The following is a 16,754-nucleotide window of genomic DNA, read 5'->3' on the forward strand; positions in this document are numbered from 1 at the left end:
ATTTCCATTTTTTAGCAAAGGGGAATGCTCTGATGGATTCAAACACTAGTAAACATATGAAAATCATAACCGAGGGTGGAATAAAGAAGCTAAAATTCTCTTTACACTAGTTACTCAGAATTCATATTTTAGAGAACCTGAGGTTAAATTCATACATACATTTTATGTTACTCCAAGGAGTGCTAGTAAATAGTCAAAATGTAAAAATCTATCGGCTAGATTTAGAGTTTTGTCGGTAACGACCCGCGTAGCTAACGCCGGCTTTTTTCTGGCCGCACCTTTAAAATAACTCTGGTATTGAGAGTCCATATAATGTCAGCGTTAGGCTCCAAAAAAGGAGCGTAGAGCATTTTTTACGCCACTCCAACTCTCGATACCAGAGTTGCTTACGGACGCGGACAGCCTCAAAAACGTGCTCGTGCACGATTCCCCCATAGAAAACAATGGGGCTGTTTGAGCTGAAAAAAAACCTAACAGCTGCAAAAAAGCTGCTTTCAGCTCCTAACGCAGCCCCATTGTTTGCTATGGGGAAACACTTCCTACGTCTGCACCTAACACCCTAACATGTACCCCGAGTCTAAACACCCCTAACCTTACACTTATTAACCCCTAATCTGCCGCCCCCGCTATCGCTGACCCCTGCATATTATTTTTAACCCCTAATCTGCCGCTCCGTAAACCGCCGCTATTTACATTATCCTTATGTACCCCTAATCTGCTGCCCCTAACACCGCCGACCCCTATATTATATTTATTAACCCCTAATCTGCCCCCCACAACGTCGCCTCCACCTGCCTACACTTATTAACCCCTAATCTGCCGAGCGGACCGCACCGCTACTATAATAAAGTTATTAACCCATAATCCGCCTCACTAACCCTATAATAAATAGTATTAACCCCTAATCTGCCCTCCCTAACACCGCCGACACCTAACTTCAATTATTAACCCCTAATCTGCCGACCGGAGCTCACCGCTATTCTAATAAATGTATTAACCCCTAAAGCTAAGTCTAACCCTAACACTAACACCCCCCTAAATTACAGGGAGTGCAGAATTATTAGGCAAATTAGTATTTTGACCACATCATCCTCTTTATGCATGTTGTCTTACTCCAAGCTGTATAGGCTCGAAAGCCTACTACCAATTAAGCATATTAGGTGATGTGCATCTCTGTAATGAGAAGGGGTGTGGTCTAATGACATCAACACCCTATATCAGGTGTGCATAATTATTAGGCAACTTCCTTTCCTTTGGCAAAATGGGTCAAAAGAAGGACTTGACAGGCTCAGAAAAGTAAAAAATAGTGAGATATCTTGCAGAGGGATGCAGCACTCTTAAAATTGCAAAGCTTCTGAAGCGTGATCATCGAACAATCAAGAGTTTCATTCAAAATAGTCAACAGGGTCGCAAGAAGCGTGTGGAAAAACCAAGGTGCAAAATAACTGCCCATGAACTGAGAAAAGTCAAGCGTGCAGCTGCCAAGATGCCACTTGCCACCAGTTTGGCCATATTTCAGAGCTGCAACATCACTGGAGTGCCCAAAAGCACAAGGTGTGCAATACTCAGAGACATGGCCAAGGTAAGAAAGGCTGAAAGACGACCACCACTGAACAAGACACACAAGCTGAAACGTCAAGACTGGGCCAAGAAATATCTCAAGACTGATTTTTCTAAGGTTTTATGGACTGATGAAATGAGAGTGAGTCTTGATGGGCCAGATGGATGGGCCCGTGGCTGGATTGGTAAAGGGCAGAGAGCTCCAGTCCGACTCAGACGCCAGCAAGGTGGAGGTGGAGTACTGGTTTGGGCTGGTATCATCAAAGATGAGCTTGTGGGGCCTTTTCGGGTTGAGGATGGAGTCAAGCTCAACTCCCAGTCCTACTGCCAGTTTCTGGAAGACACCTTCTTCAAGCAGTGGTACAGGAAGAAGTCTGCATCCTTCAAGAAAAACATGATTTTCATGCAGGACAATGCTCCATCACACGCGTCCAAGTACTCCACAGCGTGGCTGGCAAGAAAGGGTATAAAAGAAGAAAATCTAATGACATGGCCTGCTTGTTCACCTGATCTGAACCCCATTGAGAACCTGTGGTCCATCATCAAATGTGAGATTTACAAGGAGGGAAAACAGTATACCTCTCTGAACAGTGTCTGGGAGGCTGTGGTTGCTGCTGAACGCAATGTTGATGGTGAACAGATCAAAACACTGACAGAATCCATGGATGGCAGGCTTTTGAGTGTCCTTGCAAAGAAAGGTGGCTATATTGGTCACTGATTTGTTTTTGTTTTGTTTTTGAATGTCAGAAATGTATATTTGTGAATGTTGAGATGTTATATTGGTTTCACTGGTAAAAATAAATAATTGAAATGGGTATATATTTGTTTTTTGTTAAGTTGCCTAATAATTATGCACAGTAATAGTCACCTGCACACACAGATATCCCCCTAAAATAGCTAAAACTAAAAACAAACTAAAAACTACTTCCAAAAATATTCAGCTTTGATATTAATGAGTTTTTTGGGTTCATTGAGAACATGGTTGATGTTCAATAATAAAATTAATCCTCAAAAATACAACTTGCCTAATAATTCTGCACTCCCTGTAAATATAATTTTAATCTAACGAAATGAATTAACTCTTATTAAATAAATTATTCCTATTTAAAGCTAAATACTTACCTGTAAAATAAATCCTAATATAGCTACAATATAAATTATAATTACATTGTAGCTATTTTAGGATTAATATTTATTTTACAGGCAACTTTGTAATTATTTTAACCAGGTACAATAGCTATTAAATAGTTAAGAACTATTTAATAGTTACCTAGTTAAAATAATTACAAAATTACCTGTAAAATAAATCCTAACCTAAGTTACAATTAAACCTAACACTATACTATCATTAAATTAATTTAAAAAAATACCTACAATTACCTACAATTAAACCTAACCCTACACTATCAATAAATTAATTAAATACAATACCTACAAATAACTACAATGAAATAAACTAACTAAAGTACAAAAAATAAAAAAGAACTGTTACAAAAAATAAAAAAATATTTACAAACATAAGAAAAATATTACAACAATTTTAAACTAATTACACCTACTCTAAGCCCCCTAATAAAATAACAAAGACCCCCAAAATAAAAAAATGCCCTACCCTATTCTAAATTACTAAAGTTCAAAGCTCTTTTACCTTACCAGCCCTGAACAGGGCCCTTTGCGGGGCATGCCCCAAGAAGTTCAGCTCTTTTGCCTGTAAAAAAAAACATACAATACCCCCCCCAACATTACAACCCACCACCCACATACCCCTAATCTAACCCAAACCCCCCTTAAATAAACCTAACACTAAGCCCCTGAAGATCTCCCTACCTTATCTTCACCATACCAGGTTCACCGATCGGTCCAGAAGAGCTCCTCCGATGTCCTGATCCAAGCCCAAGCGGGGGGCTGAAGAGGTCCATGATCCGGCTGAAGTCTTCATCCAAGCGGGAGCTGAAGAGGTCCATGATCCGGATGAAGTCTTCTATCAACGGCATCTTCAATCTTCTTTCTTCGGGAGCCATCATCTTCCATCCGACGCGGAACATCCTCTTCTCCCGACGCCTACTAGCCGAATGAAGGTTCCTTTAAGGGACGTCATCCAAGATGGCGTCCCTCGAATTCCGATTGGCTGATAGGATTCTATCAGCCAATCGGAATTAAGGTAGGAAAATTCTGATTGGCTGATGGAATCAGCCAATCAGAATCAAGTTCAATCCGATTGGCTGATCCGATCAGCCAATCAGATTGAGCTCGCATTCTATTGGCTGTTCCGATCAGCCAATAGAATGCGAGCTCAATCTGATTGGCTGATCGGATCAGCCAATCGGATTGAACTTGATTCTGATTGGCTAATTCCATCAGCCAATCAGAATATTCCTACCTTAATTCCGATTGGCTGATAGAATCCTATCAGCCAATCGGAATTCGAGGGACGCCATCTTGGATGACGTCCCTTAAAGGAACCGTCATTCTTCAGTTGGACGTCGCCGGATGAAGATGGGTCCACGTCGGAGGTCTTCAGGATGGAGCTGGTCCTCATCGGATGAAGATAGAAGATGCCGCTTTGAAGATGATGGTTGCTGGTCCGGATCTACTCTTCTTCCCGGATAGGATGAAGACTTTGGAGCCTCTTCTGGACCTCTTCAGCCACCGGATAATGGATCGCCAGCCCCCGCTTGGGTTGGATGAAGATTTTGGAGCCAGGACGGATCGGTGATACCTGGTGAGGTGAAGACAAGGTAGGATGATCTTCAGGGGCTTAGTGTTAGGTTTATTTAAGGGGGTTTGGGTTAGATTAGGGGTATGTGGGTGGTGGGTTGTAATGTTTAGGGGGGGGTATTGTATGTTTTTTTTTACAGGAAAAAGAGCTGAACTTCTTGGGGCATGCCCCGCAAAGGGCCCTGTTCAGGGCTGGTAAGGTAAAAGAGCTTTGAACTTTAGTAATTTAGAATAGGGTAGGGCATTTTTTATTTTGGGGGTCTTTGTTATTTTATTAGGGGGCTTAGAGTAGGTGTAATTAGTTTAAAATTGTTGTAATATTTTTCTTATGTTTGTAAATATTTTTTTATTTTTTGTAACAGTTCTTTTTTATTTTTTGTACTTTAGTTAGTTTATTTCATTGTAGTTATTTGTACATATTGTACTTAATTAATTTATTGATAGTGTAGTGTTAGGTTTAATTGTAGGTAATTGTAGGTATTTTATTTAATTAATTTAATGATAGTATAGTGTTAGGTTTAATTGTAACTTAGGTTAGGATTTATTTTACAGGTAATTTTGTAATTAGTTTAACTAGGTAACTATTAAATAGTTCTTAACTATTTAATAGCTATTGTACATGGTTAAAATAATTACAAAGTTGCCTGTAAAATAAATATTAATCCTAAAATAGCTACAATGTAATTATAATTTATATTGTAGCTATATTAGGATTTATTTTACAGGTAAGTATTTAGCTTTAAATAGGAATAATTTATTTAATAAGAGTTAATTAATTTCGTTAGATTAAAATTATATTTAATTTAGGGGGGTGTTAGTGTGAGGGTTAGACTTAGCTTTAGGGGTTAATACATTTATTAGAATAGCGGTGAGCTCCGGTCGGCAGATTAGGGGTTAATGTTTGAAGTTAGGTGTCGGCGATGTTAGGGAGGGCAGATTAGGGGTTAATACTAATTATTATAGGGTTAGTGAGGCGGATTAGGGGTTAATAACTTTATTATAATAGCGGTGCGGTCCGGTCGGCAGATTAGGGGTTAATAAGTGTAGGCAGGTGGAGGCGACGTTGTGGGGGGCAGGTTAGGGGTTAATAAATATAATATAGGGGTCGGCGGTGTTAGGGGCAGCAGATTAGGGGTACATAGCTATAATGTAGGTGGCGGCGCTTTGCGGTCGGCAGATTAGGGGTTAATTATTGTAGGTAGCTGGCGGCGACGTTGTGGGGGGCAGATTAGGGGTTAATAAATATAATACAGGGGTCGGCGGTGTTAGGGGCAGCAGATTAGGGGTACATAAGTATAACGTAGGTGGCGGTCGGCAGATTAGGGGTTAAAAAAATTTAATCGAGTGGCGGCGATGTGGGGGGACCTCGGTTTAGGGGTACATAGGTAGTTTATGGGTGTTAGTGTACTTTAGAGTACAGTAGTTAAGAGCTTTATGAACCGGCGTTAGCCCAAAAAGCTCTTAACTACTGACTTTTTTCTGCGGCTGGAGTTTTGTCGTTAGATTTCTAACGCTCACTTCAGACACGACTCTAAATACCGGAGTTAGAAAGATCCCATTGAAAAGATAGGATACGCAATTGACGTAAGGGGATCTGCGGTATGGAAAAGTCGCGGCTGAAAAGTGAGCGTTAGACCCTTTTTTGAGTGACTCCAAATACCGGAGGTAGCCTAAAACCAGCGTTAGGAGCCTCTAACGCTGGTTTTCACGGCTACCGCCAAACTCCAAATCTAGGCCTATGTATTTAATGCAAATGGGTAAACCCATCTTTAAAACATCATCTCTGGGATTGCCCAATGAACTATTGAGGTATTTGATGTTCTATATGAAAGGGATTTAAGATGAGGTGGACAGGAATCCCCGGAATTCAACCCGATCGTGTTGCTGGTGCAATGCTGAATACGGAGAGCGTATTGCTCTCCGCATTCAGCGATGTCTGTCGGACCTGATCCGCACTGTCGGATCAGGTCCGACAGACATATGATAAATAGGCCTCTATCTGTGGTCACAAATTTAATTTAAAGGGTTCCTTTGGAGAATAAGTGCCTGAGTTGGATGATGATAATATGCAATGTGTAAGGATGAGCTAACCCTTAATGGTATATATCGTTATGTGTGTTAAATTGGATCAAACCTATGGGGGCCACAAATAGAACTTGTAATATTTCTTTGGAAATTAGAGGATGGAGTTAAATGGTGTATATATGTATTTTGTGAAAAGAAGTTATTCTTTAATGTTGTGGCAGATATACAGTCTTATCATGTACTTGAAATATATAATTTATTAATGTTTTTGGGAATAAAATTCCCTTTGTGGTATGTTTGTTGCAAATTTATAAAAATGTAATAAAATAAATACATTAAAAAAAAATACTTAAATACTGGACTGTATATATCTATATATGTACAGTGGTTTGAGACACTCTGGAATAAAGCATCAAATGAAATGTTATTTTTGTAGGAAGAAGAGGTTGCAAATAGGGTTGGGGGAATGATTTGGCACAGTTGTTATACATAACAAACATTGACCATTTTTCTTTGTCCTAAATGTATATTCAGTTATTACTAAGCATAAAGGGCCAGAATACAAGTGGAGAGCAAATGTTTGCGCCTGAGCAATAAGGGTTTTATCGCAGGTGTTTGCGCTCTTCGGGCTTACCGCTGGTAACAAGTTTAAAGTAAACGTGATCGCTTGAGCGCAATCATGATCAACTTCAGAGCTCTGGTTTTGCTTGTCACAAAACATAAAAATTACATTAATTAATCACCATCTAATAAAAAATATTTAACAAAAAAATTGCACAAAAAATGTATAAAGGCTCAAAGATACGAGATCTTAGGTGTTAGATTAAAAAGGCAAGCAAAGGGCTTTAACATAGAGATACATACATATACTGTACATGTCTAAATACATATATGTATGTATATCTATATGTCTATATATGTGTACAAATGCATGTATATGTGTATATATGTAATTACAGTCATATATATACACATACAAACACATAAACACATATGTACACATACAGTGGGTATTGAAAAGAATCACCGTCCCTTGACAATTATCACATTTTGTTGCTTTGCAGCCTGAAATAAAGACTTAGGGGCCCATTTATCAATCTCCGAACGGAGCTTGTGGGCCCGTGTTTCTGGAGAGTCTTCAGACTCGCCAGAAACACCAGTTATGAAGCAGCGGTCTAAAGGCCGCTGCTCCATATCCCTGTCCGCCTGCTCTGATGAGGCGGACAGGAATCGGGTTGATTAACACCTCCCTGCTGGCGGCCGATTGGCCGCGAGTCAGCAGGGGGCGGCGTTGCACCAGCAGCTCTTGTGAGCTGCTGGTGCAATGTTAAATGCGGAGAGCGTATTGCTCTCCGCATTCAGCGAGGTCTTGCGGACCTGATCCGCACTGATGGATCAGGTCCGCAAGACCTTTGATAAATAGGTCCCAAACACCGTTTTTGTTTATCCACTTGTAATTACTTAGTGCAACTTATAACATCCAAGTGAAATATATAACACCACAATGTCAGGCAAAAATAAAGACAATTCAAAAACAGTTGGAAAAAGGATCACCCCCTCCAAAAATTACTTATAAACTCAATTAGGTGTAGCTAATTACCTTCTCAACGGCACACACAAAGCCATTATTTGACCTTCAACTGTGATCTGCTGTGTACATATTGATTAGCTCAGCATGAAAAGAGCTTTCCTGGAACATCTCAGTCCCTGTTAGTGCAACTGAACCAAACAATCAACTATGGGTGGCAAGGCACTGTCAAAAGATCTCCGGGATAAAGTTGTGGACAGGCATAAGTCAGGAGATAGATACAAGAAAAATATCAAAGACTTTATTAATGCCTAGATGCATAGTGAAATCTATTATTACGAAGTAAAAGGTATTTTGTACAACACAGACCCTCTCTGGGTCAGGGCATCGCTCTAAACTGGATGAAAGATCCAGGAGGAAACTGGTCAGAGAGGCTACCAAGAGGTCCACAGCAACTTTGAAGCAGTTGCAGAAATTTATGACAAAGAGTGGTCATTGTGTGCATGTGACAACAATATCACAAATTCCCGACAAATGTGGCTTGTTAATTTAACTGCATCAGTCCCACATCCAAGTTAAATTAACCAACATCATACGAGACCTGGGATCCAGTTTCTATTGTTTGCCTTTGGGAAGGAGATTTATCTTCCAGTTCCTGACACGAGAGGCGAGTTAGCCAGACTACTCCTGAATATCTGGCCTGCACATATAGCACTTGGCAGTGCTTAAACAAATGTGAGTAAATTTCCATCCATTGTTTGTTGCTTTCATCTTTTTAGACTATACTACACTATGGGCGCCTTCTGTTGATTTGTCTTCTAGGATTTCTTAAAGTGAACAGCCATTCACCTGAGAAGGGCTGCCTACCTGTGTTCCAAACCCCTGGAGCTTGGTGTTTACGAAACACTTTTTGGGGAACACTGATCACAACTCCCTGATTGTTTTTCCGGGCTTTAGGTTCTCTTTAAATATACTCTTTATTTAGTACACAAAACGGTTGACTGTATTTTGTTTTAGACAATTGATTTTTATGTGATAACATTTTATTCACCAATTAATTGCATGAATTTCATTTAATTTGCAAGTATATATTATATTTTTCACTGGCACTCCTATTTCACTTATCTTTTTTGAAGGTGTTTTGTTTAAACTCAAAATTAAACTTTCATAGTTCAGACAGAACATGCAATTTTAAGAAACTTTTATAATCAAATGTACTTTGTTCTCCTGGTATCTTTTGTTGAAATGCATTTCTAAGTTGGCTCAACAGTAGCAATGCACTTCTGGTAACTAGCTACTGATTGGTGGCTACGTACGTATGTTTCTTGTCATTTGCTTACCAGCCACCCACCACCCAGTAGTGCATTGCTGTTTTGGATCTGACTTTAAGGATGTGTTTAAACTTTTAGCAAGGGTTAAACATATAGTTATATACAATAAATAGTGCAATAATAAAATGTTTCAACATATTAAAGCATTATATTTTTGTATCTTTATGTCCATTTAGTGAATGTTAAATTTGAATATGTAAACATTAATATTCAAATATTTATTCTCACAATCATTCAGTTATGGTCATCAGTATTCAAATGCTAACATTTATTGTATAGGGACATTGGAACTGAAAAAAGAATGTCAAGGGGAACATTCTTTCTATAATTTGAATATCAAAATTCATACATTTACACAAAGGAGAGTAAAAAGCACAGTCTGCAAGCACAAATACCTTCCGCATGATTCATCTGTTATTTGGAGACAAGAACTGAGTTGTAGAAAGTGTTAAACTTATTATAATTGATAGATTTTAATCTTAGGGTCATTATTTATATTGTGAGAATTAGCAGGTCCTAATAAATAAACAGATGTTTCACAGTAGAAAAAAAAGGATATGAAAAAGTTTGTGGTGATACAGCCCAACATATTGCACAAACAGCTTTTATTAATCTACGTGAACAAATGTGTTTGAACTTGGGTAGTCTGGGGGTCGTTGCTTAAAAATATATATAAATATATCTGCATAGTAAGCTTAGTATTTTGTTAGAGATAGTTAAAAAAAAATGTCTGCTGATTTAATTAAAGGGACAGTCTTTAATTTTTTTTATTGTTTACAAAGATAGATAATACCTTTTATTACCCATTCCCCGGTTTTGCACAACCAACCGTTATATTAATATACATTTTACCTCTGGAATTACCTTGTATCTAAGCCTCTGCAGACTGCCCCCCTTATTTCAGTTCTTTTGACAGACTAGCATTTTAGCCAATCAGTGCTGACTCATAAATGACTACACGACAGTGAGCACAGTGTTATCCATATGGCACACACTAGCGCTTTCAAATTGCACTGAGACAAGAGGCAGCCTTCAAGGGCTTAAAAAAATAATACAAAGAATAATACAAAGAATACCAAGAGAACAAAGCAAATTTGATGATAAAAATAAATTGGAAAGTTGTTTAAAAATGCATGCCATATCTGAATCATAAAGTTCGGAGAAAGTTCTGAGTCAGGGAAATCCTTGTTTATATCTTTTAAACTGAAGGATAATACATACACCAAAATAGTATTACAAAAACTTTGAGATCAACTGAAGAGGAGAGCCCATACAGAATTATGCTCAATCTTATGAATAAATATTATGAATAAATATCTCAAGTGAGACCCAGATCTCAGATTTCATAACATACAAATGAGGACTTGTAATCTTATTACATTAGAGAGCCACTTCCAATAACAAATTCAGGCTTACTTCAGAGCCTCTGTATTTCTTACTGGGTCATTCCTAATCTGGTCAAACTCTCTGTTAAAAATTAGTGGAGCTGATACTCCAATTGGTAATAACACCCCTTCTGATACTTATCTTTTAGTCTAGGTGTAGATTAACCTCAATGGAGAGATGACAGGAGGTGCTTACTCTGCCGTGTTCTGACAGTCCCTCTATAATCCGCCAAATCGTGGGCGTACTGATAGTACCAGGAATTCCAATGCCGCTGTAGAGCCGGCCCATTCTGCTTAGGTATACTCGGGGTAATGTTAAAGCAAAACTCCTTTAGAAGCGCCAAGACATGGACGTGTCTGTATCGGGGGTATATACCATGCAGGCAAATCCTGTGTATCAGTATATAACAGTCCGTGGAGACAGAGAGAAACAGGTTAGGGAGCCAAATGGCTACAAATCTTAGCAGCAGTCCATAACAAGGTGGTCTTACAAACTCTCAGGATAATAAGCAGCAAGGGTGGATATCCGCTCAAAGCTGGTCAAAATACAAAATGCTATGACTTCGGCTCCTTAGCTGAAACACGTAAGCTTAACCTACACTTCTGTTCTGAATTTTGTTTTTAGCCTGGTGGTACGAATAATGGACTTTTAATCTATATGTTCATGCATTGGATATCGCTCTCCCTCGATTTTTCTGATTCTATCTGAATCTTATACAAATACTGGGCAAGATTACAAGTGGCACGCTAACTAAGCACTAACTGAACTCACAGTAAAAATATTAGCACACCTATTACAAATTGAAAGTAAAAAGGTGGCACGCAAGTGAAAGATTGAGGCACGCTTACTTCAGGACTTCGTATATTGCGCTTCTTCTCCCCTTAGACTTTTATGGGGAGTGCTGAAGAAATGCCAATTAGTTATTGCTTGCGCTAACACAACACTGCACTAGATCAACTGTCCTAAAGCTGAAGGTGTGTTAGGAATACTTCAAATTCCTATACTCTTCACATAGAATATATATATATATATATATATATATATATATATATATATATTGTGTGAGTGTGTGTGTATGTATACAGGGTTTGAAATTTCCAGTGGTCCAGTACGGCATAGAACTTGTAGAGGCTGACAGATATTTAGTAACCATAAAAATATAAATACAAATACATTAATGTCTAAATATTAATGCTATTTAGCAAAGGGTTTAACACAAATATGTTAACCATCTTCTTTATTAACTATGATTTCCTGTAAACCTGGTTTGAGTACACAATCCAGCTGCTTAAAGGGACATTGAACGTGTCAGTTTTAACATGTTATTTTTTCAGCTTATATAACTGACCCTGCCTGACCTCATAAGAGGAGAAAAGTTAAGGGGAACAGGTATTTTAAACCTAGGGGAAATAACAACACGTCATGTATTTCCCATAACAGTATGTAAAGCCTTTGTTTAATATTTAGTATCGCTTTAATACAGTAGCCATTTTCAGCCTCCCACTGAAGTAATACAGTAATTTGAAACAGCTGTCTGGATTCTCTGGCACTATATTAATCACCAAGGTGTTTTTATAATATGTCTATGAGCAGAGAGCATTTACTAAGGGAATCCAAAATTGTTGATGCAATTCAATTGTTATTCGTACGTCACTAGCCAAAAAGGAGGAAGAATTTTTTTTATTTTAAGGATATCCAGTCTGCTGACCAGGTTTGGCAGTGAAAATATAAATAAAGTTCTATCCCTCAAACCAACCTGTGCAGTACAGTATGGTGACGCTCACTTATTGTAATAGGTTTTAAAGAAACATGGAAGTGAAAATGAAAATATCATTACTCAGATAGAGCAAGTAATTATTAAAAACTTTTCAATTCACTCTAATATCAAATATACCTCTTTCCCTTGATATGCATATACGATATGAGCAAACAGAGGTAGGTTTAAGAGTGTGCAGATGATGAGTATTTTATATATAATGTTGCTAGCAACAATGGGTCGATTTCAGTCTTTCGAAATTCTCATTTGATAAACTGGGTTGGCTAATTTTTTTCATCAAAATGATCACAATCTTTAAATCAAACACAGTTAAGGTTGATAACTCCAATAATATTCAATCGAAATGTGCACAGGCAAAATATTTGTTTTGTCCAAAAGATTCATTTCTTGTTTGTTTAATCTTTGGTTTGGTTAAATTTTGACCTTGTAGACATTTGGTTCAGATGGGAATAAAGGGAACATAAACAATTAAAGGAACATAATACTCATATGCTAAATCACATGAAACTGATGCAGTATAACTGTAAAAAGCTGACAGGAAAATATCACCTGAGCATCTCTATGTAAAAAAGGAAGATATTTTATCTCAAAATCTCCTCAGCTCAGCAGAGTAAGTTCTGTGTAAAAAGTTATCTGTCAGTTACTGCCCAGCTGCAGGTAAAAATAAAATAAAAAATGAAGAAATGAACTGCAGCCAATCAGCATCAACAGTGCTGAGGTCATGAACTATTTTACTGTGATCTCATGAGATTTCACTTAACTCTCATGAGATTTCATAGTAAACTTCCTTAAACTGAATAGGGAAATAATATGAGTGTACACAAAGCTCACTCCCTTGCCTTGGGACAGACATACTGATTTGCTGCTTAAAGTCCTTTACAATGGGGTGTAAATACTTAGGACATTGTGAGGTAAAATGTCTTTCTTTTTTACATAGAGATGTTCTTTTACATAGAGATGTTCAGGTGATATTTTCTAGTCAGCTTTTTACAGCTATGCTGCATCACTTTTAAGTGTTTCAACATTTGGGTATCATGGCCCTTTAATATTAACAAAAATCTTACATTATAGAATTTGAGCAATTAAAAGAACCTATTTTTCAATGTTAAAAAGAACATACAACTCCTGTAAGACTAAAATCCAGCATTTAGTGCCTGACCGGCTGTCTCTAACATAAGTCATTAGTAATATTATGGTAGGATGGGATGGGGACAATGGAAAAAAATCTTTTTGACTCATGAAACAGGACCAATAAACTCCAGAGGCAGAAGAAAGCTATATTGGTAACATTGCACTAATGTGTTATTGACCTTCCTATTCTCCACCTCAGCATTTTTTTACTCATTGTTGCCGTTTTGATATTGCAGGCATGATATAGCTTCCACATATTTGTGTTTTAAGTTGTTCATGTTTGTATTTTTAATTGCACTAATACAGGAAATAAAATGTGATTTCCTGGTGTCTTTTGACACTCCCAGACAATTTTCCTGTAGACAAATGTATTAATTGCAGGACTGTCCCAGAATATTGGTTTGTCTAATCATCATAGGGTGGAGCTAGCAAGGAATCCCATAAAATTAATACTATTTCTATCTAACTGTTCTTGTTTTGCAGACACTGAAAACCCCAAGTCAGGAAGATACAATTCTAGATTCTTCAAAGGTGAACGTTACAGAAGAGAAGGCAGAACTGGATAAAATGACCTTTGAGAAAAGGGACAGCAATGAGAAGCAGAAGGGGAATCTGGAAGAAGTTATCAAAAAGTAGGTGAAAGAATAATAATGTGCTTTTTAGCTTTGTTTTTTTTATTTTTGTAATTTATCTCTGAAAATGAAATTGGTTTCTCATTGTTTTCTCATTGCCCTGAGAGAGAGAATGAAGTACATCCTGCAACAGTCAGTGATTGCTTAATCCGCGCAGGAGCACATTTATATGTATATTAAATTGACACATACAGTATATATATTAGTATATAATTAGAAACAATAATTTCAGGCAATTGTACTCCTATCATTGTGCACTATGAAAACTAATATGTGTTATATACAAGGATATTGGAAAATATTAGTAATAAGGTTTCCAATAAAAAAATATATATATATATATATATAGTGGTATATGAGAGCTCTCAAAAATATTAACAAACTTGAAGTTGAAAATGTCCCAGAATTCTGTTTGTGTTACAGAATTATGGCGACAACTTCCAAGCACGAATATGGAGGAATTGAGTCCGTAATTGAATACAGCAATACCAAATTGCAGTTGTGTAGTAGATGGTCAGAGTGTGTCAGGGTTATAATTCAACCAGCAACCACCCTTTACTTTAGCAAATGCACTCAAAGCTGAGCTCAGGCTATCAATGCTGTGTAGAATGTTATCGTAGCAGTCCGACAATTCAACAAATACTTTAATGGATATCATTATAATACCGCTTCTGTACTCAAAGAATCCACCATAGCGGTTATACTTGCGGTCTGTCGTGGTGCCACACCTCCTAGGTACACTTGCTTGTTACAATGGCTCTGTGTTTTCCAATCTAGTGTGTTCTTCTCCCCCCCCACGAGCCATTGTAACAAACAGGTGTACCTAGGAGGTGCGTCACCGCGACAGACCGCAAGTTTAACCGCTATGGCGGATTCTTTGAGTACATATATATGTATCTATAGGTATACACAGAGAAGGCTGTATCCAGGGAGCGCTCTAAACAGCATTTACTATATGTATCTATATATGATTTTTATTATATATAGGTATACAACATGAAATAGTGCCTAGGGAAAATTAGTTAACAAATTCATATATACATCATTCATGCAATTACTTTGTTTGGATTATATAACAAACAAGCACAACACATACATGCTAAGTTAAAAATACTTAAACTACTAGGTGAAACATAATGTGGTTGTTGAAATCATGTGCCGTTGTTATTAGTATAGTATGCTACCCTGACATGTACGCCCCTCAGGAGCATCTTCTCCTAATTTTTAACTCTGCTTACTCTTTGGTTCTCTAACATGGTCCTGAAATAATCTTAGTCAGTATAAAGATAATTATAGCTCCCGCTATAGAAGGAGCTTAGCCTCAAATAGTTGATGTGATAACCAGGCTAGCTATGCGCTAAGGCAGACTCCTAATTGCGGATAGTATACTATACTAATATTACTGGCACATGCTTTCAGGCAAAATAATTATGCTTCATCAGGGTCGGCTCCAGAACAAATGAAATGGGGGGGCATTTTTTTTCACGAGGGGGCACGCATTTAAAAAGCATGTATGAGAGTCAAAATAAGAGCAGACCTACTCTGGCAGTCCAGGGGTTACATTTATCAGATCTCTAGTTGTGCAGGAGTTAAATTTGTTTATATTTCTGGAAGTGCAGCGGTTACATGTGTCATATCTCAAGGAGTATAGGGGTTACATTTATAAGATGTCTGGCAGTGCCGCAGCAGTTACATTTACCAGATTTATGGCAGTGCAGGAGTTACATTTGTCATATCTCAGGAATGTCTCCCATATATGACACAGCCAGTGGACACTGTTTGCATGTGTAGCTCTATCAATGACCCTACTAATGATCATATATATATATATATATATATATATATATACACACACAGTATATATATATATATATATATATATATATACACACACACACACACTGTGTGTGTATATATATATAAATATATATATATATACACACACACACACACACACACACACACACACACACACACACTGTGTGTATATATATATATGTAAGAAATAATGGTTAAGCACATCTAATAAAAGCATATTTTTTTAAATGCACATATTGTGGAGTGCTGCCAAAGAGACCAAAATGTATATAATAATAAGAGCAGGTATTGGCGCACCTCAAGACACATGAGACCACAAATTATTTCACATATTTTAACTTTTTTCCATTTTTTCCTTAATGCTGCATTAAGGAAAAAATGGAAAAAAGTTAAAATATGTGAAATAATTTGTGGTCTCGTGTCTTGAGGTGCGCCAATACCTGCTCTTATATATATATATATATATATATATATATATATACACAAACAATATATACACACAGTGTGTGTGTGTATATATATATATATATATATATATATATATATAATAAAACAGCCTTGGGGACAAATAGGAGATGTTTTGAAACATGTAAATAATAAACATAAGGCTATTTCACTCATTGTCCCACAGCTACATTTGAAGTGTGTGTATTTGAGCACCTATAATCTGACACACATTTTACACTGATCACTGCAGATAAAGCAGGCACAATGCACACTTGTTTTGTGTGACCTGCAGTGGGGAAAAAAGGAATTCCCAATGTGCTTCTTTATCTGTGGCTGCCAGGATATAAAGCACAATAGGGAAGGGATACTACTCTCGCACACACATTGGTTATACGGCTGTG

General features: G+C 37.4%; 1 protein-coding gene across 1 annotated transcript in view; it reads left to right on the forward strand.

The window, feature by feature from the left end:
- The window catches only part of LOC128666873 (myosin-6-like), a 252,421-nt gene that overhangs the window by 99,533 nt on the left and 136,134 nt on the right, over positions 1-16,754 (forward strand). The window contains exon 3 of the mRNA XM_053721680.1: positions 13,940-14,088. Within this exon, the coding sequence (XP_053577655.1) occupies positions 13,940-14,088 (149 nt within the window). The remainder of the gene's footprint in view (positions 1-13,939; positions 14,089-16,754) is intronic.

Source organism: Bombina bombina, chromosome 1, assembly GCF_027579735.1.
Source record: "Bombina bombina isolate aBomBom1 chromosome 1, aBomBom1.pri, whole genome shotgun sequence".
Taxonomy (NCBI): Eukaryota; Metazoa; Chordata; class Amphibia; order Anura; family Bombinatoridae; genus Bombina; species Bombina bombina.